Genomic DNA, 27,536 nt, shown 5'->3' on the forward strand with positions numbered 1-27,536 from the left:
CTTCAAGGGCACCTAACACCAGACCCAGCTGTAGTTACAACAAGGTCGTCAAGAAGATGGAGCCGGGTGCCACACAGTGGTTCAGGTGGGAGCATGGGGGACAACATGAATAAGTTGGAAGAAGAGAGAGGCCCTTTTACCCTGGATAAAGGAAAAGTGTTTTCCCCAGGAGGACAGACCAGCTGTGGATCAAGTTGCCCAAGGAGGTTGTGTAGTCTCTATTTGAAAAGGTTTCCAAGATTTGACTGGGTAACACCCTGAGCAACCTGGTCTGGCCCCACAGGTGACCCTGCCTGACCCTCCCTTGAGCAGGAGGTTGGTCTGGAGCTCTCCTGAGGTCCTTCCCAACCCAAACTGTCTTGTGATCCTAAGCCATCAGTTATTTCTGGCTCAAGATACTTTTTATGGTTTTGCTGAGGATGTGGAATTAGTTTTCAAACTTCCAGTGCACCAGAAGCATGTAGCATTTAAGCTTGTAGATCACTATGACACTGTCGATACCAGTGTCAAACACAGGTAAGTTTTTTGAATATTTATCTGACAGTTTGTTCTTCTTTCTTTGTGCCCTTCTGAATGTTACACAAAACTGTTTATTTTGTAGTTTTACACTACCGAATTTTATACGTCTTTACATCGACATCTAGAGAAGCAGAAGCTAGTGGAAAAAAAAGAGAAAAACTCTCTAAACCTTCAAATGTATTCCATTCTTTTTCTGACTGTTTATAAGCATAGCAGTTGGAGTTAGCTGTCTGATAAGAACACCTGACAATCATTAAGAAAGTATTTTTCATAAATATATTTAAGATTAGAGATTTCATTTAGAGAAGTCTAATTCACTTCTCAAAAATCAAAATTCAGAGAGAAATAAAGCTAAAAACATGCTTTTAAACTCAGATTGTTACAACTCCAAATTGTGCTACTGATGCATCTATGAAGTGAAAAAAAATACCAGTTGAAAGGACTGATGTTTAAAGCAGAATTTTGAAGGCAGGAAGGCAGTGTGATAAATAAGCTTGCTGTCTGCGTGTCAGACTGCATTATGTTGTGTCCTGTGGAAGCTGTCTTAGACAGCCTTACTCTTTTTCTATTTTCTACTAGAACAGCCTTGTTTCTTTTTTTTTTTGGCCTTTTTTTTTTCCTCTTTTTTAAGTGCTTATTTATATATGCGCCAGTACCTTTCTGTTTGTCATAGGCTTTGTATTGAACTTTCAGTTTGGTAGTTGAATATTCATACAGGTCTTGGGGATTACAGTCTATGGGATTACAGGTACAGTCTTATGGTAATGTGAGTATGAATTTTTCCTTGTACTGGTTGACTTTTCAAAACTTCAAGACTTACTCAGCAAACTTCTAGGTTTGAGGGTGTCTCAGCTAGATCTCGTGGTAAGAGTTGTCACATTTGCTGTTTTTTAACTTGTTTTCTGGTGGTAGTTACTGTTCTCAGAATTCATAGCCACATAAATGAAGATGCACTATTTTTAAGAAGTATTTTAATGCAGCCATATTTCTTTCAGTTGAGACTGTCCAGGAAAATTTTAGCAGCCTTTCCTGAATGTGTTTTTGAACCCAAACATAGCAATTCCAATATAGTTCCATGAAGTTTGAGTTGTTCACATGATATGGCTTGTTTGTCCGATGGGGAATCACTGTGTGTGTAACGTTCCACATCTACTTCACATTAACTGAATACTTTGATTCCCACTTTTACTACCAATTATATGGTGTATATCAGAGGGGAGGATGAACCATTCTTAAGATAGAGATAGATAGATAGGTACTCTTGTTTAAAGTACTTTTCTGTGTGTCTAAGCAAACACAGAGGGCTCTCATATCTCTTCATCAAATGAAGCAAATATGAAGATAATTTGTTTAAACTGATAAACCCCAGGTACTTGATATGACCTGGAAACGGTATGAAACCATGTTTTGTAAGATGCTTGCCTATGAAAATGGTTGGAATTACAGTTTCTTCATCAGGGTTTCTGTTTAATAGTGAAATGTTTCCTGAAATACTTGCAGAAAACATATTCATACCTGCCAAACAAACACTGCTGTACAACTGTTACGATTATTTCCTGACATTGACTTGGAGGATTTAATAACTTCCCATTGCAAAGAAGTTCCATTTTTGTTTGGAGCTTTTTAGAAATGCTGTCAGCAGTTGCATTTTCTTTAGCTCTGAGTTACTGTTATTCTCCCTGTTTTAAGTAGTTACCAAAATATTCTTAAAAACTGTATTAATAAATTTTTGGAGAAACATGTACAATGCTCAGCAGCCTTCCAGAAAACTGGCAATTTAGGAACACCCTTTCCTTGGAAGATTTGAGTGTACTGGGTGGTCTACAGTATAAAACAGAAGATAACCTGATGCTGTTTCTATAGAGGAAAAAAACAAACCACCAACAACAAAAACAACAAACATGGATTCAAGGCACTCAGAACTCCACTGGTCAAACAGAAATAAACATAATTCCTGTTAAGTAACCACGAGCAGAAAGCGAGTCTTGCAGAACAAGCCTCATCTCAACACAACTAAAGACTTTTCTGAGGCAAATAGGTGAGAAAAGACACGTATGTCAAAATTAATTTACAAAATGATCTTAGTGTTCACTTAACAGACTGAACAGCTTGTCACTGGAAAAGATGCTATAAGAAAGATTTGCACTCCTGCAGGTTAGAAAGAATGCAGAGCAATTTCAGCAAATGGACAAAAGCATTTTAAGGTTTCGTTAAAGTAATCTGAATATTAAGTCAGTTAATTATTTTTAATGCTTACTTGGTAGGTTTTTTTTGTTTTGTTTTGTTTTGTTGTTTGCTTGTTTTGGTGCAAAAAGAAAAAGCATCCTGGAAGGGAATGGGAGAATGCATGTTCAAAGTGTTACCTTTATAGGAATGGTGGGGATGCCACCCACTTCCAGTATTCTTTCCCTTTCTGTGTAACACAAACTTACGCAGAACAGCACTGCAGGTAAAACTAGTAGAAGCATAGCTCAACTTTGTATTGTTGTCCACAGCAAAAGCTTTATAAATACGTATTTTAGGTAGCCATGGTAAGATACAGGCCCTGCCAAAGCTGGATTGGATACTGGTGAGGGATATGGGGATGTTCTCCCACACAGATGTTGTACTAAAAACACACACCTCCCATATGTCACTCAGTATTCCATTTTCCAAGCAGTTTCTGAGGATTTAGCATGTGAGGGTGTGTGGCTGGCAGATGGAGATTTCAAAATAGAGGGTATAGAGAAGGATATGTGTTTTATGAGAGACAAGCAAATGTATTTAAGAGCTCTTTTTATCACAGAGGATTTTGAGGGCTGTGGGAATAACCTGAGTTCAAGGGTCTAAATGAGTATTCATACTGCGCTTTGCTTGAGGATAGTCTAATCCTATCATCTGTCATTGTTACAGGCAATATGGGTAAGGGGGAAAAGATCTGACTGCTATTTGTAGGAGGTGATACTTGAACTGTGACAGTTATGATGCAGTATGGTCTCAGTGCTAACAACTTACTAGAAAGCAAGTTTCGTGTAGAACAGCCTATGTGTAAGAATTTTGAAACTGCTAAGAGAACCCCATGGCCACTGAGTCAGCCAGGCACCAATCCGATTTCTCCTCTAGGCAACTCTTTGAGTCAGTACTCACTGTTTGTGTGAGTCTAAGTTGAATTGTGCATTTAAGTCTCAGAAGTGGAGGTGAAAGTCCTTAAAAATCTTTCTGTTGTAAATAGGAACATTTTGGCTTAGGTAAGTATCACAAGTAAATTACCCCAAATTAGCCACAGCTACTCTTAAGCATCACAGAATCGTCTAGGTCGGAAGAGACCTCCAAGATCACCTAGTCCAACCTCTGACCTAACACTAACAAGTCCTCCACTAAACCATATCACTAAGCTCTACATCTAAACATCTTTTCAAGACCTCCAGGGATGGTGACTCCACCACTTCCCTGGGCAGCCCATTCCAATGCCTAACAACCCTTTCAGTAAAGAAGTTCTTCCTAATATCCAACCTAAGTAACACACAGAGAGTTTGGTTTAAAACCATAGCAGTTACTTAAGTACCTAAAACTTCATTTGTTTGGTCAGGTTCACACCAAAAATCATGCTGTGAGGAAACTGACTGTTACTAGAGAATGCAAAGATAAGACGTAAGGTCTGACTGCTTGAAGAATAAATTAGCAATAAAGAACTATATTTTGATTAGGATGATGTTAGTAAATCATTATTAATGCTACATGTTGAAGATTATATTGGTAATTACTTTGATAAATAGGACATACCTCTTTCCACTTGTTTGTCATGTGTTGTCAGTAAGCTTAATAATCTTTGATTCTGAACCCACTGAAAATCATTTTCTGACTATGTAAAACAGTAACTGCTGAATTTTTCTAACCCTGTCTCTTTAATAATGACTTTTTGGAAGGATGTATTTTGTCATTTGACTAATGGCTTTAAGTGAAGTTTTCTTGCTTTCTTAAATCAGACTTAGAATTGAAGTGATTACAAAATAAGTGTTTGACTTCTTTCAAGATTTCCATATCACATGGATTTATTGCAGCAGTACAACGACCTTGCCTTCATCCAAAATGCAGAACATCAGCATATCCAATTTTTTGTAGTGAGAGCAATTTATGCAAACTTCATTAGATCTGAACATTCAGCCGTTAAGGATAACATGAAATATCTAAATACCTCATATCTTTTATTATGCTGTCCAAGCTACTGATACTATCTAGATGTAGAAAGGTTATCTAAAACAAGTTCTAGTAGATGATTCCTAGATCTCAGATATATCAAAGTCAAATGGGAAATTATTGTTGAAAAGGTAACATGGGTAGTGAGCAAGAATTATCCACAAAAAATAAAAAAAAATAAATTCATCCTCAAATATTTAAAAACAGTAAGAATTTTTAGTTATTGTGGGAATTCTTATTCTTTTCAGGTTTTGGTCAGTGTTTTTCAAGATCATGCATATTTTGCTTAAAAAAAATCTATCTTGATTTTCAAGTCTATTTTCTTCCATGGTGTACCGTGACTCTCCCCTAATAAATTATCATTTCCAGTGAAGCAAGCAGATTTCATGTAGTAACTTCTCCCTCATAAAGAACAATTTTATTAAAAGTGATGCTAGTGAACCTGAAAATTTGAATTTTGTTGTTTGAGCCAAACAGGGATTTGAATCTGATTCTTCTGGCACTCAAGATCGCTGGGGTACATGCTGCAGAGAACTTGGAGATGACCGTCAAGCACTACAGTAACTGTTGCACTACAGTTGGTAAGCCCTCATGAGAGGCAGGACTTGTGAGCAGAGGCACAGCGCATCACTAACATGTTAATACTATTCTGTGCAGATGTACCAGTCAGCGCTAGCTTGACCTTCCTGCCCTGCCATGTACACTGCAGACATATGCTCAGTTTTGATTTGCTTTTTCAAAGTAAATTCCTAGTGGCTTTGGGTTAGAAAGAGACTTGAAGAAATTGTGACTGAGGCAGAGACATCTAAATCTGGAATAACAGCTGGATGAGCTGTGACCTGCTTGTCCCGTTCATTTCGGAGTAGTGCTAGCTCAGCTCCAGCGATGATGTCAGCACAACATAGTATCATTCACAACATAGTATCAGTCCTTTCAAAAGAAAATGATATATGGAAGAATCACAGGTTTGCATGTTGCTTCATTCTCACACAATAGAGACCTCACAATAGCCTTAGCACTGACCCAGCACAGACAAATGCTGACTGTAAGGTAAGGCTAGCTGGAAGAAAGCTTATATATTTAACACTCCCATTCTGTCTAGAATTGGTGATGTTTTTGTATCAAGATGAGTCTGAAATATTTCACACCTGAAATGCTGTGTACAGGCATCTGGGAAAACAAAATGGGAACCATGAGCAGCCAGTATATATGAATTTGTCCAGATAACACTCAAAACTGTAATAGTGTAAATGCCTGATGTAACTGTAATAGTGTAAATGTCTGATACATGTAACAAAAATTTGGCAGAAAAAGCAATTGGCATAGCAGTTTGAGAGAAGAACCAAGAATTAGAGCAAGTTGGATTTCAAAGGTTGGAAATATGTGGGCAGGACAGGAATTAGAAAGAATCTTTAGTCTTCAATGATTAAGACAGCTTTTTCGAAATATTCTTCCAGGGCATCCAAAAGGAGCAGAGTGTTAGAAATTAGCTCAACGAGAAGCTATGGTTTTGATGCAGGAATATTAAGTGAAATTCTGTAGATGACTTGTGAAGGTAAGGCTGAATGTCTTAACCATCCGGTTTTGCCATTAAAATGTCATACGTGAAACTATTCGTAGCTATTGAAGGTTTGGTTATGATCTGGATCATACACAGTAAAATTTCAATAAGCTGAGCATAGTTATAAACTGTGTTGTAGAAGCTATAACAGTACAGTATGGTTTGGGACTGAGAATTGTAGACCTTGATCACTGTAACACAGCTTCTTAATCATAAATACTGCAGGTTTTTTATTGAGTTATTAGAAACAACAATAAAAAGGCAAGTTGTTGTAATAGATACACATCATATAAACTGCTGTGAAATTGAGATGGTTATTATTCATTTGCTGTAGTTAGAGTAGATCATACTGTGATGCTTTGGAAACTGCTTTACCTACAAATCTGCAGTCTTGGCATAAGTGGGGACTGTGCGATTTGATATCACAGTGTAAAAACAAAGCTGTAGTAGGATTGCATCACTCAGTGATATTTTATATCTTGGCTGACATTTTTCTTTTTTCCCCAGGAAAATTTAGTGGATTGAAATTTCTCAGTGAATAACTGATACCGTTTTCCATACTCATTCGTAACTGAACAATATGAAAGTTACAGTATGTGACAGTGGATTCTTTCAAACAGTTATCAGTAGACAAACTAAAGAGATAGGTAAAGGTTTGTTCAGAGGATCCTGTGAGCCATATCCACTACCTGTTCTTTACTCAGAGGGTGGTGAGCCACTGGCACAGGCTGCCCAGAGAACCTGTGGTTACCCCGTCCCTGGAGGTGTTCAGGGCCAGGCTGGATGGGGCTTTGGGCAGCCTGGGCTGGTGGGAGGGGTCCCTGCCACCCCTGCAGGGGGTTGGAACTGCATGGTCTTCAAGGTCCTTTCCAACCCAAACCATTCTATGAATATTGAAACAGAAACAGAACAAAGTGGCATTGCCTTTATTTTTTTTTAAATACTGACCTTTAGGAAATTTTCCTATATTTCGGAAATAATAGCTTGCAGTTGATGCATAGCAAGTATTTGAGGTAACAATTAGTTTTCTGTGTACTGCAGAATATCTGCAGCACCTGAGATATTGTTATGGGTAGCAGCCAATCCTGAGGTACTTCTGAAAGACAGGCAGTCTCCTTCCCCCAGTCTAATGTGGCCTCATTCTCTCTCCCACCTGTGCTTGAGAGCCAACAGGAACCACCTGTGTAACATGCATAGCCTACCCAGCAGCAGTGTTGTTGTCCTGGAGAACTTCTGGAGAAACTGTGATAGAAGAGGCCTAACAAAGTGTGCTTGGCACAGAGAGAAGGAAGAGTACTCTGCATCTTACAAGTCCCTCCCCTGAGGACATTCTCCCAGCACAACAGAAGCCAGTATAGAGTAAGATGGAGAGCCACGAGCACAGTGTTGCAGCTGGTGCTTGAACTGCCTGTGGAAGTCCCTCATGGTGATAAAAAGGAATGAGTGACCCTTGTTGCAAGTCTGGGTATTTTGGACTGGGACTGGAAGAGCAAACGTGAGCTTATGGAAAACCAGGTAAGAGAACTGAGGGGGAGGGGGGAGATACAAACATTGAGGGTGCAAAAATGTGAAGTAGCCCAAAAATGGTTTTGAGCTTTCCTGAGGATGTATATGAAACTCCTAATGAGATACATGGGAGCCTTTCCTTTGCAGGTGTAGTAGGATTATTGCTGATCAGAGAGAAACAAGTAAGAGTAACAAAAATAGCTTTGTCAGTATAATCGTTTACCATAAGGATGTTTGCTGATTCTGCTACGGCAGACACATCATGTCTCTTTACGCTGACCAACAGGACTAGCAAAAATGTATGGTTCTAACTTTAGTAACTACTGCCACCAGGCAAGGGACAGCAAAGAACCATGACATCTCCTAAGGTAAGCACATTGCGAGTCTTCGTAGGAATCTGTTGCTAATGCTTCACTGTGCAGAAACACCATACAGCAAAGAATGTGGGATGTTGTATGTCTATGCAGGACACTTGTATTTGGAACCAGATAAAAGACTTTAGTTTTCTTTCATGTGTGGTGTGGGTGTATTTTTTTGTTTGTTTGTTTGTTTTCCATCTGCATTTTGGGCTAGAATGATACTTCTTGCCTTTAGAAAGAGAGAAAGAGTCCTTCCCGTAAAATGCTCCTAATATTAGTCACTTCTGTACAGCTCTGTCTGCAGAAAATACCCCATCAAACTGTTCTGCCTTAACTCCTTGAAAGCTACAGGCAGCCCCGCTGGAGAGAGATTGGGCTCAGAATACAGCTTTGGTCAATAAAACTGTCTCTCAAGGATTTCTTCTGGCACAGAGCGCACCTTTGTTATAGGCTGTTGGCCCCCTACCTGAAATGCAAGGATGTATAACAGAGGTTGGATGGAACCAGGAGGTTAACATAACATAGTAATACTAATTACGACTTAATGTTCTTATGTGCTTAATATGACTTAATGTTCTTAATGTTCTGTATGCTTGTGTGTGTGTGCTCAACATGTACCACCTGCTTTTCCCCTCACACACGAGACCTAGGCTTGTAGATGGACATCTGCAAGATTCAGAAGGATATGTAAATCTCTCTTAAAACAGATTCTTCAATTAGTTATCAGACACTGCTGTGTGGATTTTAGTAGTAAGTCATAGTTGTATTCAACTAAAACCACATTCAGAAGCATAAAAGGTGCCCTTACTCTCAGATAACTATTTCTGCTGTAAAAGCTATGGCTTTGCTGGAAATTTTATATTAGTGTTATAGGTACGCTGTTTTCTGTTCTCTTCCACACCTTAGTGGTTTGTGAAATGAGTGGTCCAGTATGCCCTATATTCATGTATTAATAGACGGACAAATAGTACAGGTACTGAGCAATCAACTTTGTCTTACTGTGTCTCTACTTTGCCATCTTTAAGTTTTGTAGTGTTCTGTCTTTTTGATGTTGTATGTATTAGTGGTTGGAAATGCTGATGTTCCTAAAACTGCCACTTAGTTAAGAGCTTAAAGGCTAGCTGGAATTATCTTAGACTATATTATGGTCACGATAAACTTTAATTCTTATATAAAGAATTAAATTATATATTTTAATTCTTTATCTAATAAAAAAGATATTTATGGTTCAAAAAGAAATGCATGTTCCAAAATAACTCCTTTCTTCTATCAGGATTTAGTTATGTAATCAAGACAAGATAAAGCAAACACTTCTGAAGATGTGCATTTATTACAAATTATATTGCTTTGTTACGTAAAATAACTAGTAAAATTTCCCAAACTAGCAATAGTAATTTCGGCACTGAGAAAGAGAGAAGTGATCAGGAGGGATAGCATTTTACTGTGTTGAAAACAAGTAAGATTGGTAAGAGGCTATCAGAGGAAGAAACATTAAAAATAAATGAGGAAGCATGGAGATGTTTTCTTATTTTTGTCAATAAAACTAGAAGATGGACAGCTGACGATTGACCCTATGGAGCTAAGAAGAAGATGTGTCCCAAGCATAACTAGAGGAAAAAAAATGTTCTTAACAGATTGAGTAGGTTAATAATTTATATGAACTCCTTTTCAGAACTTCAGTTGCTATTACAGGGTCAAGTCAAGACTTCTTGCCACAAATAAAGTGTTTAATGATTTTATTTTTTATGATATCCTTACCCTCTCTGTCAAAATCTTTAAGAAATGTCTGAAAGATTTTGCTAATGTATATAAATTTAGGAGACAACAGGATAATATCACCATTTTTTGAATTGGTAAGAAAGTGGATTTTTTCCTTTAGTGGTAGAGAAAACAATTACTTGCTTACACAATTTCATTTTTAAGAAACTTTTATTTCATTAATTGTCTGCCTTAATAGACATTGAGTTCTATCCAACTTTATATAAAAGCACTGAAAAAGCTTAAATCCAATCTAAGCTATGATTTCTAGATTACTGATTACTAGTACAGGTATGATAAAACTTCCAGATATATTTTATTCTTCAAAATAACATATTTTTTCACAGTTAGTTCAATAGTTAGGGTGAAACAGCATCTGAAATATTAAGTGTACTGCCTCACAGTTCTTCCTAACTTTCTTTTGTACATAACAGGACCGCTAGAAAGTTTCATTTGTCTTTCATCAGTTAATTACCAATAGTACGATAGTGTTTAGTCCCCATCTCAAAACACCCCTACATTTGGCAAAGGGAGCATTACCATTCTTTCCAGACTATTTTCCTACACAGAAGATGCCTCTGATCAAATGAAGAATATATAGCAACAACATAGTGTATTACTTTCCTCCTGCAGTTAAATTCCCAAAGAAGAGCTGAGGGGCAAATTTAATTTCATGGTAATAAGCAAGGATGTACAATGCCCAAGGAGAATCGAATCTTTCCTGATTTTTCAGCTTTATGCTTACCTTTGTTTTTCAGATGTAGATTAGGAGCTGGAAGATGCACTCCTAAAGCACTTTCCTCCAGTTGATGGAGGAGTTTTCCTCCAGTTTTCATTCATTGAAAAATGCCTTCTAGTGGGTGGCATCCCTGCTTATGGCAGGGGGGTTGGAACTAGGTGATCTTCAGGATCCCTTCCAACCCAAGCCATTCAGCTTGGTCAGCCTAACTTAGGAGGCAGCAATGGGTAGGAAGGGGGTTAGGGTAGGAATAAAGGTAAAACCTCTTTAAAGCAGTATTACAAAGCTACCTCTTCCTTGAACTCACAACTGAAGGAGGCAATGAGAAGCAGTAGAAGCATGGTCCAGCCTGTAGCCTTAGCAAATGGCATTAGCAATAGCTAGGGAAGGACAAAACTCCAGGTAGTTATTTTCTTCCTAATGTGCCTAAGTATTCAGCTGATGAATAGCATCAACTTTCAGACTTCTACCAAATTACTAATTAAATGCCTTCCACACAACATAATTAATACAAATTTGAAAAATCAGTTGAATTTTATTAGTGCCTACAAAACTGTGTCTAACGCTGTATTAAAGCAGCATTTACTCTACCTGCCATTCAGTCATTTGCCATTGTTTTTTTTTTAGTCTTTCCTGCTCTCTTCCATTTTCTTGTTTTCCTAACATCTAGTTCATTAAAGCTGAAGTTTAAAAGCTTGAAAATATTAATTATGTATTTTGTTTTTTAATTTAAGCCATGTGGCAATTTGGATTTTGGTTCATACTACTGAAGACAAACAAATTATCATTAGTGGAAGCAAGTGTTTTCAATGTTGTTTGAGTTCGTTTTAATCTGTCACATTCAGGGACTTCCCAGTGGTTTCTGAATGAGAGAAATTTGCAGATGAACGCCTGTCCCTGTGGTTTCTGCCAAGAAGGTAGAAGACTCGAGAAATGTAGTATCTGGAATGATGAGCAGAGACAGTGAAGAAAAGTAGATGAGACAGGAAGGAGAGTTTGCCAGGATTGTTAAACTACATTGGAGCTGGAAGGAGGGCTAGCTAGCTGAGATTTCAAACTGATGCTCGTTCCCAGCTGGCACGTGGAGAACACAAGCAGTGTGTCTGTGTGCCAGGCTTCAAGATCCGGTTGTTAAGATAGGTAAGAAACTAGAGGCGTGACCTGTTTGATTTAAGAAAAGAAATAAAAATAGAAGCTGTCATTCCCTATTGTTCTTTAGGTTTTGTAGGGAGGTTTCTCTAGTGCAAGAGAAGTCTGTATCCCTGGGATGAACATAACATGTTGACTGGCAAGATGCATCTTCTAAAGCATTTCTTTGCTCCCATCCTCTTTAATTTTCTTCTATTGCTCAAAGCTTCAATAAAATTCCTAGAAATTTCCTTTTTCTTAGAATGCTAGAGACTTATCTGTGAATGTGCTTGCTTATAATTTTCTCTTTCTCTTCTTCAGAAACCTTGTAGCCTGGTACCATTTTTCTTCCAAGTCCCTTCCAAACCATTCTTACAGATCTGTTGCTCTGGAATCATCACTACTATCACTCACCAGTACAAATCCTTCCTTTCTTCCTTGCGAGCACTTGGATAGTACCCATTCTCATGAAATTCAGTAGTTTTCAGCTATTTCCCTGTTTCTGTCTCCACTGTTAATTGTACAGTGTTTCTTGGTACACTATACCTTGAGAAGTGAGATATTTTAGGTTTATGTAAACAAACTAAAAGTAAATAAGCTTACTCATAAGTGAATACCAGACATTTTACATAAATACTTAGTGTTTCAGGGAGTTGAACAAAAGCAAGTAAATCGTCTTCAATTGCCAGAATCCATGTAGTGAGCTGCAATAAATATAGCTTCACTGTTGTTGTGACGTTTTGTTTCCTTACACATTCCTGCCTCTTGATCCATCATGAAAGAAGGAACAGCAAAAGGAGAGGAGTCGGTAGCACAGGATCTAGAACAAATACCTTGGAGTGAACTGTCTGTGAAATGTTCCTTTCTTCAACATTGATACTTCTCTCTTGTTCGTAGACAAAAATAATTGTAGACACTGTGATTGTGTATTTTATTGCTAAAGTGCTTAATAAGACACTGGACTTAAAAATGGAAAGCAAAGAATAGTCCTCACTTGAAAAGCATATGTCTAGCAGTTAATGTGGCTGTTGCATTTTTACCAGGATGTCTTCCATGTCCAACCCTGTGAAGTCGCTGATAAAATTTTAGGAAAAAGTGTATTTTTCTGTCTTCAGATTTCTCTTCCTGTTTAATTTTGGTTTTGAAAATTGTATTTTGGTTTGGGGAAAAGATGAAAGCAGAAGGACAGTTAGCTTCAGCAAGAAATGCATAAAGACACTTTAGATGGGAGTGGGTATAACAACATGTAGATTTTTTGTGAATGCACAGTACACTTCAGGGAAGATAGGTTTTAATGGTCATCCAAAAAACTATTATTAAAATTATGCTGTCATTTATTTTGAAATGTCTTGCAAGTGCTGTGGGTTGTTTTCTGGATGAGTGATGAAGTGTTTAGAAACTGTTCATATGATATATATGAGTAAGAGGAAATAGCTAAGATATGTATGTGCAAGGCTCTTAATAAGCACGTAGAGCTTATTTTCAGAACAGTCTGTTCTGAATTCATCAGTTGTTTGGATCTTAGTTATAATTTAGAATATTTGAAGTAGAAATATAATGCTAGTCTTTATGGAGGCCTTTTGAAGTGTTTTTCATAAATTTCTGTTTTCAGTTAAGGGATGCGTTACTCTGTAAAATTGGCAATTGCACTATGGTTGATGCTTAACAGATACTTTAAACTTCGCTGGGAACAATATCCTTTAGTGATGTGCATTGTTAAAGAACTTCTCATTACACAGCTGTATTTCTGACATTATGAATTCAAGGAAGTTGCTCTTCCAGCAACATTTTTCCACACCGTTGGAAGACTCTCCTTTGTGATGCTCCATGTTACAGGTAGCTACTGACATAGCTTTGCTGTCAGCAAAATATATTGCTGAGCTGCTAATAGCAGACTTAGCAATGCCATTCCATTTCTAGTTGCCTAATTACTTCAAATCTGCCTTTCTCAGAAAACATGCCTATCTGTTCTGGTAACCTTGGAACTGGAATTCCTTGTCTTTAACACTTTACTAACATTTTGGTCCTAGCTGATGAAGGACAACAAGTGTAGTCTACTACCTATTACTTATGTAATTCTTAATAAAACAAATACCCCAGAGTTTTTCCTCTTCGTGTTTTTGAAAGTTTGAAGCGCATTTAATGGGGTTACATCAGCATACAGACATTTCTGTAACTACAGATAAATTCTTAATCATATTAGTCCCAACAAATGCGCAGGAGTAGAAACACTGTATTCCAAGGCTTTACCTACAGAATGTGTTAGATTCCAATACTAAGTAATGGTAAAATATGTCAATGTGCTGATCGTTGTTTTGCATTAAACAGCCTAAAGCAGGGTTCAGCTTTCTGATCTGCGCTTGAGGAGCCAGCTAGTATGCCCTTGTGATCATGTCTTATTTGTGTTTTATAATGTGCACCAAAAATTGAAAGTTGTTATTTTACATGGAGATAGCTTAGTGTTTCTTAATGGTAAAAGAAACACTAAAGGACTTGTATCCTGCATTTGTTCTGAATCCCGATTTAAATCAGAGTTCCTAAGTACATCAAGGAATACAAGTAGGCAGCTAGATCAATTATTAACAACCATCTTCTATTTAGAAAAATGAGTGAGTTCTGTGATGAGCAATTAGATTGTATTTGTTATCTCATCTGGCAGAAAGCAATCTGAAGAATAAAATTGACCAAGTAATAAATACGAATCAGTAGTTATAAATAGTTCAAGTAATCAAGGCTTCTGATGAAGGGTCATTCCAAAGGGCTATGAAAGCAGTTGCTATGCTGCTACAGGATGTGACCAGCAGTGGTTGGTGCTGGCACTGGGGGGCTGTGGGGTAATTTGAATTGCTGACACGGTGGCACATTTCCTTGTAGTGCTGGAAAGTGAATTGCATGTTCCTTTCTTTGGCTTCATGAGTTAGATAGCTTGTAACTATGTTGGGAGTATATACTAAAATAACTGTGATTTGATAGGTGTACACAAAACCAAATGAAAAGCATAAACAGGATTCAGTTGTTCAGTACATGAATGAGGTGGATCATGTTATGATAGTGAGAGCCAGTTTCAAAACAAGGAGGCACGATTCCCTACGCAACAAATAATTCAGCTGTGGAATACCCTAGTGAAAGAAACGATGGATGTTAGAAGTTCAGATTGATTCAAAAAATGAGCTAAAGAAAGAGATCTGTCAAGGGTTGCTAAATTTATAGAAACATCATCTAATTCAGGAAGTACCTAGGCCAAAAGTAGAGAGGTAGAAGAGTTTTCTAATTTAAAATCTAATGGGGTTTGAGAACTTTTACTTTAAAATTACTTACTGCCACTCTTAGAGGTAGAATATTGTCTCTCGTGACCTTTGTCTGACATAACATTGCTTTTCTTCTGTTAAAGTTTCATTTTCAGTTTGCAGCTTGTAGTGTCGGGGGAGCTTGGGTCACTTCTGTAGCCCATCTTTTGTAAGATTTATTATAAAAGCAGGTCCTTGAGGGGCGCCACAGCTTGAAATATGTACCTGTCCAAGAAGAAGGAGGGAACTCACTGTGATGTTTTTTAAACAGATGTGTTCTGATTTTATTTTCTATCCTTGATTTGTTGGCACTTTGCAGCCTCACCCACTCAACTGACCTACTAAAATACATACTGAATTTCTGTCAAATTCATTGAATTTGGAGTATTTTGTCAGCAGTTCTAAAAGTTACAGCATTTTACACAGTAACGTGGAAACTAGAATTTGGTCATGCAGTTTTGCTTAGGTGTAGCTTTCATTGCTTTATATATTCTCTCCTCCCCTTTGTTTGACAGTAAAATAAGCGCAACTCACGAGACCAGGAAGTTATTCCTATGCACTGGGATAGCCATCAGATCTAAGTTTTCTCATTTTAAATAGTCATCTTGTTTGGTTTGTATCTTGATAAAAGCTAGCTTTAGAGTTGGGAAGGCTTAGTGGGTTTTCAGTGAGCACGCTTCCCTGGTGCATGTTCATTTTAGGGAGTAAACATCCAGATCAGACTGTCTTGTATGTTTATATAGTGCATTTCCTGCTTTAACATTGGGGTCTGTGTAAATATTCAAGAATATAGCTTGTTCTTTATACAGGGTGTTGGAGCACTTTGTGTAAAGTTTAATGAAGTCCTTCTCTCAACACATGTGAGAGTGGATGTTAGCTCGATTTTAATGCTCTGAATCAGAGGAGGTATACGTTAAACAGCTCACACACAGTTGCACATTAATTCTGTGGCACGTCTAGGAGTATTTGGCTCCCAAGACAACTACAAAGCTTTACTTTCAGTGCTGAACAGATTGTACATAAATATTAGCGAGTGTAGTTGATACTTATTTAAAAACTTCTTGATTAAAAATAGTAGATTTTGCAGTTCAATATTCCAAATAAACCTAAAAAGATAAGGCTGCTTAAGCTCCAGAATAGAAAAGATGTTTTTTGCGTACCTGTTTTTATTTTAGTATTAATGCTGTGTAGGAGAAAACATAGATGTTTTCCATCCACTGTAGTTTATGAGCATTGATCACTGTAGATACAGGACACTGAAAGGCTTGAAAAAAAAAGTTCAGTTGTTCATTGGCCTAACATCCTCGGATTCTGCTTTGATTCGAGGAATAAAATTTAACTTCGGGAGCAATCTATGATAGACTGTTTACAGAACTTCCATGCCTCTTAACAGGCAACATTGGGCATCGAGTCATACATATGCGTAGCAAAGGCTGAATCAGTCCTAGGTTTAGGGTAATGTCTGGATATGTAGGCATACGAAGAGAAAGGAAATCTGCACTTCACCATAATGACTGCAGTCCACAACCATACATTAAATATTCTAATGCATGCACGTAGGTGTGTGCATGGATAAATAGATGGGCATAGGTGGTTTTCCTCACTGAGTAACAGACTTTCTGCTACTTCTGGTTCCTGTGGAAACCAGCAAGAATGTCTGGATTCATCCTATGCATACACCACACTCAGGCTTAAAGAGCCATGGCATCTGCAGCACAGGAAACAGGAATAATATCTGCTGTACTTCAGTGTTCAAAATTGTAATCTGCTGTGCAAGAAATTGGATGCCTATAACTTTTCTTAGTAGTTAAAGAAATCAGCAGAGTAGGAGAGGTCCAGCCTTCGGAAGCAAAGTTTTTGGTGTTGTTTGCACTGCTGAAAAATGTCTGTATGTGTAGAGATGGATTTGCATGGGACTTCATTCTGATTTTGCAAAATATTATCAGCTGAAAAAACTGAGATCGGGGAGCCGGGGGGAACCAACAAAGAATACATTGGTTTGTTCTAGTCACAGAATGTTTGGGTTTTGTTACCTGGAGAACCTGTACCAATGCAAACTTAAGGCATTAATGTCTTAAGTGGTAGCTGAACAAGTGTTCTAGGGAATTAAACTTGGGATTTAAGCACCTGAAAAGTAATTAGGCTGTTCTAGGCAGTAATTTTTGCTGATGTGCCAAAATCTTCTACCAGATTGAGAATATATTTTATTTGACTATGGCTAGCTTAACATTGAGAAGCAGTAAAGAAAAATATTGAAGAACTTGACTTGATCGAAGTGTAACAGTAGAATAAATGACTTTGTCGAGATGTTTTAAATGATTGCTGAGAGTAAATGGAAAGCTCAAGCCATTAGAAAAATCAGACTGCCCCAGGCAGAAGTTAGAAACATGAACTTTTTTTTGGGTAAGAATCGGATTTTTGCTCATGTCTGAGAAGTCAGTAAGAAATGAGATGCAACTTCTGCTTCTTTCATGGGAAGACACATTTACTGGTTTTCTGTGCTATTTGCTCAACAGCTTCAGCTCTTACGGAGTTGAATGAAACGTTGGAGTCCTAATGGAATTACAACATGGTGCTGAGCTCTCATGAGAAAGTCTTTGAGAGTCATGGTCCTCTTCTCAGTGGTGAGATGACAGTGGTTTCTTTGGTGGCTGTTGACTCTGCTAGGTGAGCTCTAGATTAAAGTCATAAACTTGCCTCTGTACTTGTTCTTTTTCCAGGCTCCCTTTGGATGTATACCCAGTTCATTTCTAAAGCTATCACTGAATCGAATTGAAATCAAAGAACTCTTCAGTTCACTCTAAATCTTAAGCAGTCTGAGTTTAAAAAAAACATAAAAAATCAATTCACATTGTATGTTTTGGAGTGCTTTCTGTTTCCAGCTCTTTAGGATAAAGACATTTTGGGAGAAGCTCTTTGTTTCCATGGCAGAAGACCCATAAGCTGACAAGACTCAGAGACTGTTGCACTGAATAGAAGGATTGTATTAAACTTTTTCTGCAGAGGTCAAGCTAAATCAGTGACCTGAACATCCTTCAGGAGAATACAGGCAACTTTGGAGCATCACTGATGAACGTCTGTATTCCCATGATATGTCTGAAGTTTTGTACACACCTTCTTTAAGCACTATGTTATGTGAGGACTACTGGGCGTGATACAGTTCTCTCAAAGGTGATTTTTTTCCCAGTTGCTATTCTCCTGTGAAATCTTTGTATTAGTAATCTAGGCAGGTTAGGTGTATACTGGTGACAGTCACCCATAAGTGCATGTGAACAAACATTGCAAAAAAAAAAAAAAAAAAAGAGGTAGGTTTCTTCACCTTACCTGGGTGTTTTGCGAGAAGTCCTATCGCTACATGCGTTTTTATAATCCTGTTATTTTTCTGTTCTGCTGGGACATAATCAGGGGTCTGGGGTTGAGCTTTACCCATATGCGAGACCGCTTCTCGTTGTTGTAAGTTATGCATACTACTCAGAACTGCTAGGGCTAAAATGTCTCTAGTTTTGAGCTTGCATTGCTTATATCCGCCTGTGTTGTGAATTTATCAACAAACTACACATCCCAAAGAGCCTCTTGATTTTTTTCTGTAAGTGCTCTTTTTGCTATAAAACACGTAGTTGGCATTTTTATTTTCATTCTACCAACTGCCACCTAGAAGACATACCGTGGTTGCAATATTCTTTATGAGAGAATATATGAGTAAAAGGATAAGGATCATTGTTCTCCTTAGAGTAATTTTTCTTTAAATGCTTGCAGTTCTGGATTATCAGAAACAGATGTTACAGTAGGAGGGACAAAAGAAAATTTTGTTTGGAAGAACAGGTGTTTAAAAAAATAAACAGTTCATACAGCTTATCACATTTCCTTCGTTCTAAAAAACTAAAAAAAAAAAATTGTTCTCTACTATTTTTGTTGATTTTCATTTATAAATCTTTTTTATCCTGATGCTTGCTCTTTTGTCTCACACCTTTCGTGTCACATTTGTTCATTTTAATTTTACGGGATTGAGAAACTCTTCTTGTTGTCTGCTTTTCTTACCGGATTAACCAAGTAGCATGTTGCAGTACGGTTAAGGAATGTGGTTTTCTTTTGAAATAATTATCAGATTGCATCCATTCTTGATTGAAGGAAAAAGTAAGCTTACCATATTGCATATAAATTGCTAGTAGCATAAAATCTCATTGCCTGTATATTTCTTGTTTTAGGTATTTCCTGTGTTGCTACTTTAATACACCTGTACCTCCTAGACAGTAATCAGGATCCACTACAGCTTCCTTTCCACCCATAATTTGCTCACCTTGTTGAATGTCTTGCCATTGAGATAATAAAATTATTCTTAGTATTGTACTTTCATAACTGCCCTGTGCTGATTTCTCTCTGGCCCTAAATGAAGTGTATGTTTAAAATCACTAGTATGAGAAGAGGCCCACGGAATTTAATGAGGCTATTAAGATACTTGAATCTAGATAATTGCTTAAATATGTTCCTAAATGCAGAACTAACAAAATAAAGGGAGGTTATTAATAGGTCATTAAGAAGTAGTTAACCTGTATTTTCTTTTGCCCTTGAGACTTATGGTCACAATAGCAGATGTTATTCTTTTCCTTATAGCTTAGCCTGAGGCTGTTCCTATATACACAGTTCTCACATGATTCCATTCAAACAGTGCTGAAGATATTCTGAAATGCTTTTTTATGCATGTATAATTCATAAGAAACTGTAATGCTAAAAGAGTTGACTAGCTTTGGTATAGTTTATGGGCAAATTGCTGGCATAAAATCTTTTGTTACACTGTTATCTAAGCAAGAGGTAACTGGTTTTACTTCACTGGAACTGTTCCAGACACTGATGGAAATGAGGTGAGAACTTATTAGCCCAGTTATAAATTACATTGAATAGTCATTCTAAGTGCAAATAATGGCTAAAATTCAGCCAAATTAGTACTCTAACAGAAAATTGTCCATAAAAAATAATATAAATTTTTTCAGTATGTCCATAGTATAGTTGAGACTGCTTGCTCCAAGTACCTGACCATTCTGTTACGTTTGAATGTAATGAAGGAAAAACAGTTTTGGAAGTACCAGTTTTAATCAAAGAAATGCAAACTGCTTTGGGCCTTCTTATCACTTTAAAGTACTATTGATGTAGAATCCTAGAATATCCCGAGTTGGAAGGGACCCAAAAGGATCATTGAGTCCACCTCCTGGGTCCCCAGAGGACCATCCAAAAAATCAAACCGTGTGTCTGAGAGTGTTGTCCAAATGCTGCTTGAGCTCTGTCAAGCTCAGTGCTGTGACCACTTATCTGGGGAGCCTTAACATTTGATTCATTGTTATTTAATACTTCTGTGGTTAAGGTGTGTAAAAGAATTTCCTATAATGCATTTTTACACGTATGTTTCATAAAGACATAGGTATTAATACTTTTATGTGGGATGTAGCCATAGGTAGAGATAAAGCTACTCTGTTATGTGGTTTTGAAAGTAAACCTGTGCATTACAATTTTTTGGTTGGTTTCTTTTAAGAAGGTAACCTGCACTCTGACATGTTTAAAAACACAAGCCACCTGTTTAACTTCATCTTTTTTATTTATATCTGTGGGGAAAGTGATTGATTTGTTGCATCAATATGCTCACATTTGAGTGTAAAACAGAATGACTGTCTAGTGCTGTCACTGAAAGGAAAGAAACTTTAATTAAAATGTTTAACTGAGCTTTATAGGTAAAAGCAAGGTATAGTATGTGAAACCCCATACAATTCATCTTTCCAAAGAAGTAATTCACAAAGTGTTCAACTAATCATTCATGGACAACGTGTGGGATACTTAAGAATTTAAAGGGTCATAAAATGTTGAGATCTACAAGTTGTATGATAGTCAGTCCTGCCTGCAACAGCAAAGGTATTTGAAGATGAGTGGTAGGCTTTAGAATTTAACTGATTTCAGAACACTTCCAATATCATTACACAGTTTCATTATGTATACTATTCTCTGTATTTTAAAACTGATACTTGTAGATGTAAAGCTAACCATTATAATGAAAAACCATTAGGGAAAAGTTAGGTAAAATGTAGAGTTAAAACCCATGCCTCTGAAAGAGCGTATCAACAGAAAATTGCAGAGAATTTGGTTTTCCACACAAGTTTCTTGGGTCTGCCAAGAAGCAAACTACATTGGCTTATAAGCCTCCATGCTAGCATAGCTATCCTGCTGTGAGTGTCTGTGCCAGACTGCTACCTCTGCACAGTACCATGTGATTAGATCAGCTGGATGCCTGAAGTTATGCTTTTTATAGCTGATTAAGATTTAAAGAAGAAAAATTGCTTCTTAGTTCAGGACTTCACAATTTTGTGAGGCTTCTGTGTGTGCTTTTGTTGCGCTTCTATTTGAAGAATTTTCTTATCCATATGAATCCTTCTTAGCTTTCTGTCAGGATTAACTGTTTTTTTTCCACAGCTCTGTTTTTTTTTTGCCAGTCGTTTCACTTGCTTGGCTTGCAGTTAAATCCAGTAGTCTATATATTTTTGTTCGTACTCTTCTTGTTCTTCCTTTCAGTACGTTCTCAAATGGTTATCTCCCATGAGCTGTTTTTTTCCAGTTCACATGACCATATTTTGTAGTTTGCTTTGCTAATCGTACAGACTGTCATACAAATCTTTTTTAATATTCAGTTAAAATATTTTTGCTCCTGCTGAAATGTTGTTGCATCACCTGTGAAATCTGGGGTGCTTATAGTTGGTTTAACCAACATTATTACCTCCTGTCAAAAGGCTGCCTGGAATTCCTGCTGCTTTGCTGTAAATCATGCAACTTTCAAAAGGCAGTCTCTGAATCTGCCGTTTTTTTTCCTCAACCTGTAACTCTCTTAGGTATGCATGGCTGTTTTCCAAGCTATTGTCTTCAAAAGCATGAATTTTTGTTTTTCAGGGTCACCCATTTTTTCTTTTCCCCAGATCACTGATACATTTATCTTGTTTGGTTCTGTATTACTTAATTTCTTTTGAGTGTAGAATTTCATGGGAATTACTTTGATCAGTGATTGAACCAAGATATAAAAATTCCTCAACCTACCAATGTTCTTTCTCCTCCACTAGAACCATTAAATCTATTTATGAGTATTCTGGTTTTAATCTTAAAGTAACTGAGGATCTGCACTCCTAGTACACATACTGTGTTGACAGTGTTTTTTTAGGTCCTCAGACAGTCTGGTAATCAACGTGGCATAGTCTGCAGACTTTCTCTCAAATATTTTGATGGCTTCCCCATGTCATCTGAGCTGGATAAGGATGATACTTTTAACCTTTTCCTGTACATCTGTAGTGTCTGAGAGCCACTTTTACAGCAAACATATTAATGTGAAGTTTAATAGAGTACCTTGGCTAAGTGTGATGGAAAACCAATTTCAAGCATCATCAGCCGTAACTGATAATTTTCCACTGAATCAAATGGTTTAGTGAAGTCAACAAAAAAGAGGGATGATTACTAAAATATTTGAACGTGACTCTTTGTATCTGTTCCGAGTGTCTGTCATACCAATTCACATTGATACCGAGCTCTGTTCATCTTTGAATCTGTTCCAGAATAATGTTCTTGCTTCTATGCAGTACCAATGAGATTGGTTTGTAATTGTATGTTTCTTCCAGTATGGTTTCTTAGGTACTGGAATGTGTGTTGATCTTGTCCAAGACTCTGGCTGCCCTCCAGTTTTCCATAGCTTCATGTGTACAGAAAGTGACACTGCTTGTGCTCTGTGAGAAGCTGTATTGGTACATCACCCTGTCTTTGAACTTCTCTACTCTTGATCCTTTTAACAGCAGGTCCTGCTTTAGACTATAGTGATGGTGGTTCTGTTTTACCTGCTCAGTAAGTGTCATGCATCTTTTCCTTACCCTTACATAGTTTCTGATAGCGTTCTTTCTGCCTACAATTACTTGCTTTTCTTTTACCTGGATTCCAGCAGCTTTGAGTACATTTGATGGAGCTTTTAGGCCATGCTCTAGAGACAGTGTTACAAATACCTTGAGTCAGCTGTTAAGCTGTCTTTTGCTGTTCTGGTATATCATATGAACTCCTTCTTGCCTTTTTTTAAATTACTGAATTTCTATAAACTATTCTCTGCCTATACTATGATTTTTATTTCATTTCTCTCCTAAATAACCCTTACGAGCTCATCTAATAACCCTCATTCTTATTAATGTGTTCTCTTATATTTCAAGAACATTGACAATATTTGTTTTCCTAAAATTTTGCCTGTACTATATTACTTTATTTCTGGATATTGCTCTTTCAGTGCTTAAAAACGTATTTTGGTATCTGCAGTACATGTTGTTGCATTACACATGCAAAGTTGATTCTCAGCAAATTGAGGCTTTCCTCTTCCTACTATTTTCTAGCTTTCAAGTACAGCTATCAGTCACAGACTATACCAGAGTAAGTTCTCCTTTTGTGGTGTGGTGGTCTCCTTCTGACTGATTATGTGCAGGTGTCCTTCCGATTTCCTGGCTGTAGGTTTGGCAATGTGCATGTATGCATGCGTGTTTTACTTCTAAAGATGAAATTGTCTTAGTGGGGCTTGACTTCCAGTATAAAATTTTGATAGCAACCCCCCCCCCCCCCCCCAACTTTGGCATTCATCACAGTAAAATGAACACCTCTACCTTTAAAAATATAACTATTTAACTTTTGCATTCATATTAAGTACTTAAAATGTCAAATTCTATCCATGATATCATTAGTCAAGCTATTGGGTTAATGGTCTCAGCAGAAGTGATTTCATTTGTTCAGCATGATACTTCTTTCAGTATTTTCTAGCTCATATTATCTCTATTTAAAGCCAGGATGCTCTACATGAAGGATACACAAACTCTTATTTTAAACAGTAGCTTTTTAATAGTAGCAATGGCAATAAAATTATGCCCTGCGCATATGAAAATGGAAGATACGTTCTGACATCTTAGATAATCTAAAAAATAGCTGAATGAAATCTCAGATGTTCTGAGAAATAATTTGTTTGGGGCTATATATGTGAAAGATTAAGTTCAAAAGAAAATATTTTCAGACTATCTTGATGCAGGAGAGTTGATAGAAAATATTTTAAGCCCATATTGGTAGCTTTGCTGGAATTAATGTTTGTATTCAAATAGATGTGTATATATAGACATTGACTTCAACATTTTTTTCTAGATATCATCCAGCAATTTTATAATCATTATTTCTCTTGAAACGTATTTATCCTCTGAATGAGAGGGATGAGAGACTTTAAGTACCAACAAATCCAATTGCATTCATATATTGTATAATTTCTGAATTACCACTCTTCTACATTAAAGTTTATCTAACCTTCTGAGGAATAAGTGTGTGTGAAGCAGCAAACCAATGCATGATTCGACTTTTTCCAGACACACATGGGGCACAAATGAAGAGAACTGAAAGCGCACGGGGAAGCAGGGCATCCCATATCACTGGGTTAGCATCATGGGTTACAGCAGGTCAAATGAAAAGTGAAATTCAATGTCCTCAATGAATAGCTGCCATCTGGCTGACTTGGGATCCAGATGTCACATTTCTTTTTATCCTGAGAATGTAACAACTGTTTCAAGGCTTACTTGGGGGGAAATACAGCATGTATGGAGGAGGCAGATGTGAAATAGACATAAAGATTTTAGGAAGTAATTAGAAAAGATTGGATATTCTATTTTATATTCTTCAGAGATTTGTCCCACATGGTTTACTGTTATTACAAATGTTGGGAATATCCTTGAAGTGTCAGATAGGACAGTGTTTGCGCCTTTCTACAATATGAACAAAGTGCTTGGATAAAAGCTCTTGAATGCTGTTTTTTCATGCCGCAATCTTTCTCTAGAACTGAAAAAGCAGTAACTATTAAACCATTTATCCCAATAGCATGTTTTAATTTTAAAGTGTATTTACAACAGAAGTCAACCGAACCACTGATATCAAAATAATTAATGTGAACAGGATCTAAAGACAGAAGTCAGTATTACTGGAACTTAGCTGTAAATGTTTTTCTTGGTGGAAGTGTCAGGGAGGAAGTGTCTAGGAAACAACATTATGCTGAAATCAGTAACTGCCTATGAGAATGTATTCTGCCTACAACAGAAGATATCACTGCATTGATCTGAAATCTGGTTTGTATTCCTTTGTCTTTCCCTAGTTAACTCTAGGACTAGGGATAAGTGCTGATATGTAAGTGGATAACACGGATTTTGAAAAATTATGCTATATACCCTAATACCGTTTCCACACTGTATCTGCTCTCTTTTTCACTGAAAGCTTTAGGCTAACAAGGTTGGTGTAGCAGCTATCTGAAAGAAGAAGGAATTCCTTCAAAAAGAAGGGTCACACACCTTTTCAAAGATGGACAAACTAGGTTACTGGCTCTAGATAGAATTTAACGTGGAGTGTTTTGAAGTTTTAAACTAGATTCCAACTTATGAGTTTGTAAGCCAGCTTGAGTCCGTATTCAATTATCAATATGAAGAAATGCAAATTAAATATTTATGCATTGAATATTCAGTTACCACTACCTGATGTTTGTTGTCTACCCCATGGTTTAGCTTCTGTTACAGCAGTCAAATTGGTACAGGTTTCATATCAACTTTTAAAGTCCATCCTAAATTAAGTTCAGGAGGAGAGATGTTGCAGTGGTCTAGAGGGAAAGGCATGTATTTTCTTTCTGTCAGCCTAGGGCTGAACCTGGAGGTATCCCATCATCACTCTTGGTGTTTTTCATAAATTCTCTCTCAAGTTATTGTTTGTGTATACATCCCACTGTGGGAACATCTATGCAAGAACGGTTGGTTGCAGAATGTTTTTTACTTCATGTGGATGCACTGCTCTGCTTTCTAAGCCTTTTTCAATGTGCAAGGTTTTGTTATTAAATAAAAACACACGTTAATTTCAGCTGACTGAGCTGGAGGTTCTTTATCTCCTCATTGCAATTGAGTTTAATGCTGAATTTTCTTTCAGCTTCTACCGTTTTTAAGTTGTCTTTTGGTACCTTCAGGAGTCTGTATTAGTGGGGTTTATTCATAGGTCTTGGTTTCTTTTAGCATCGCTTCCTTAGATTTAAAATGCCTCCTCCGGATCTGAGCTCTGATGTCAATGGGAACCTCTCGCACTAGTTCAAAGAACTGTCTTGTATAGACACAGAAAATCTTGTGCATACATTCTGCCTGTGCTCTCTAGAAAGAGACATTGCAGCTGTATGATTTGTCTGTTTAGCCTTCAGACTTGGGGCACCACAGTACTGCGATAAAATTTGCACGTGTTGCACAACTGAACATGTATATAGAAATATTTCTCTTTGTCACTATTTACAAACCCATAGATTTCTAGAAGTGAGCTGCTAACTTTTTATTAGATTTGACAGCCTAAAGTTTACAACAAAGGAAATGGATTTGGTACGCTACAGGCCAATAAATTCTTACCCCTTTATTGAAAGTATGCTGCTCCCAGCCTTCTTTTCACCTGCCTTTGAGCTTGTGAGAACACCAAGAGGAGACATGGTGCTAAAAGAAAAGGATTTTTTTTTTGAGGTTTTCTTCTACATTCTCCCAAGAGAGAATGGATAGCAATTCTGGCTGAAAAAAAAGTTTCATTGATGTATTAATTTGAAAACTGATGTTTGGAATAGCAGCTTTTGTCCATAATCACACTTTTCAAAAGGGAGATTGGTTTGTCTCTCTCAGCCTGTAGGATGTCTGCAACTGCACCTTGATCATCTCTTAACGCAAGTAAAAACGTTACTTGAATATATATCAGGTTCATTACTAATTCAGAGTCCTGCCTTTTGCTCTGTCCATGACATCAGCTAGCTCTGATTTTTATATACCTAATATGACAGGGCTTAACAGCTCTTCTTTACGTACATAACCAACTCCTGTAAGGTAAGAACTCATAGTATAATTCCTAACTCTTTATTCCTGTAAGACTGCTCTAAGGTTGTTGCACAGCCTATCGTATTGGCGGGTAAAATTGATGAAAATAGAGTTGCTGAAAGAGTAAGTTACGTGAGTGAGTTACAGCTGATAACTGGTGGTAGGGTTTTTTTGGTTGTGTTTGTTTTTTAAGAAGGGGGAAGTGTCTCATGAAGTTTAGGCTTCTGTTCAGTTTTGCATGCTAAACCACGTATATGAAGGGTTTGTGGAAGCTAACCCACTGGTTCCTCTGCCTCTCTAATCTTACCTAATCTGTTCCTCTTCTGACAAATTCCAGAAAAAAACATCTTTGTGGTTTCTCTTCCCTCAATTTAGTGTGTCTCCCTTCCGTTGCATGCTGCATTATTGCTCCCATAGAGACCCAGGCATTGTACTACACACTTACTTAGGAACATCAACATGTTCTTTGGTACTTTGCTAAAATCTGTGTTAACTTATGAAAGGACACTTTTGGCCATATCACTCAACAGCATCATACCTAGAAAATCTAAAACTGGCTGCAAAAAGATTATGTAGAATTAGACACTTATATTTAAGTAGAAAATA

At 37.2% G+C, this 27,536-nt stretch overlaps 1 protein-coding gene and 1 long non-coding RNA gene across 12 annotated transcripts in view; one reads left to right on the plus strand and one right to left on the minus strand.

The window, feature by feature from the left end:
* Positions 1 to 27,536, plus strand: part of LOC121073577 — a 225,935-nt gene that overhangs the window by 141,871 nt on the left and 56,528 nt on the right. For 6 of the 11 annotated variants that reach the window (XR_005821818.1, XR_005821816.1, XR_005821807.1 and 3 more), the window contains 3 exons: positions 5,173 to 5,276; positions 6,153 to 6,250; positions 7,421 to 7,771. This is a non-coding gene — a long non-coding RNA (uncharacterized LOC121073577). Of the gene's footprint in view, positions 1 to 4,087; positions 4,155 to 5,172; positions 5,277 to 6,152; positions 6,251 to 7,420; positions 7,772 to 27,536 lie in introns of all 11 variants that reach the window. The other 5 variants (XR_005821811.1, XR_005821809.1, XR_005821808.1 and 2 more) reach the window with 5 other exon arrangements.
* The window catches only part of CTNNA3 (catenin alpha 3), a 523,550-nt gene continuing 503,666 nt past the window's right edge, over positions 7,653 to 27,536 (minus strand). Inside the window, exon 20 of the mRNA XM_040564586.1 lies at positions 7,653 to 7,771. Coding sequence (XP_040420520.1) covers positions 7,678 to 7,771 — 94 coding nt within the window. The 3' untranslated portion in view covers positions 7,653 to 7,677. The remainder of the gene's footprint in view (positions 7,772 to 27,536) is intronic.

Source organism: Cygnus olor, chromosome 7 (assembly GCF_009769625.2).
Source record: "Cygnus olor isolate bCygOlo1 chromosome 7, bCygOlo1.pri.v2, whole genome shotgun sequence".
Classification (NCBI taxonomy): domain Eukaryota; kingdom Metazoa; phylum Chordata; class Aves; order Anseriformes; family Anatidae; genus Cygnus; species Cygnus olor.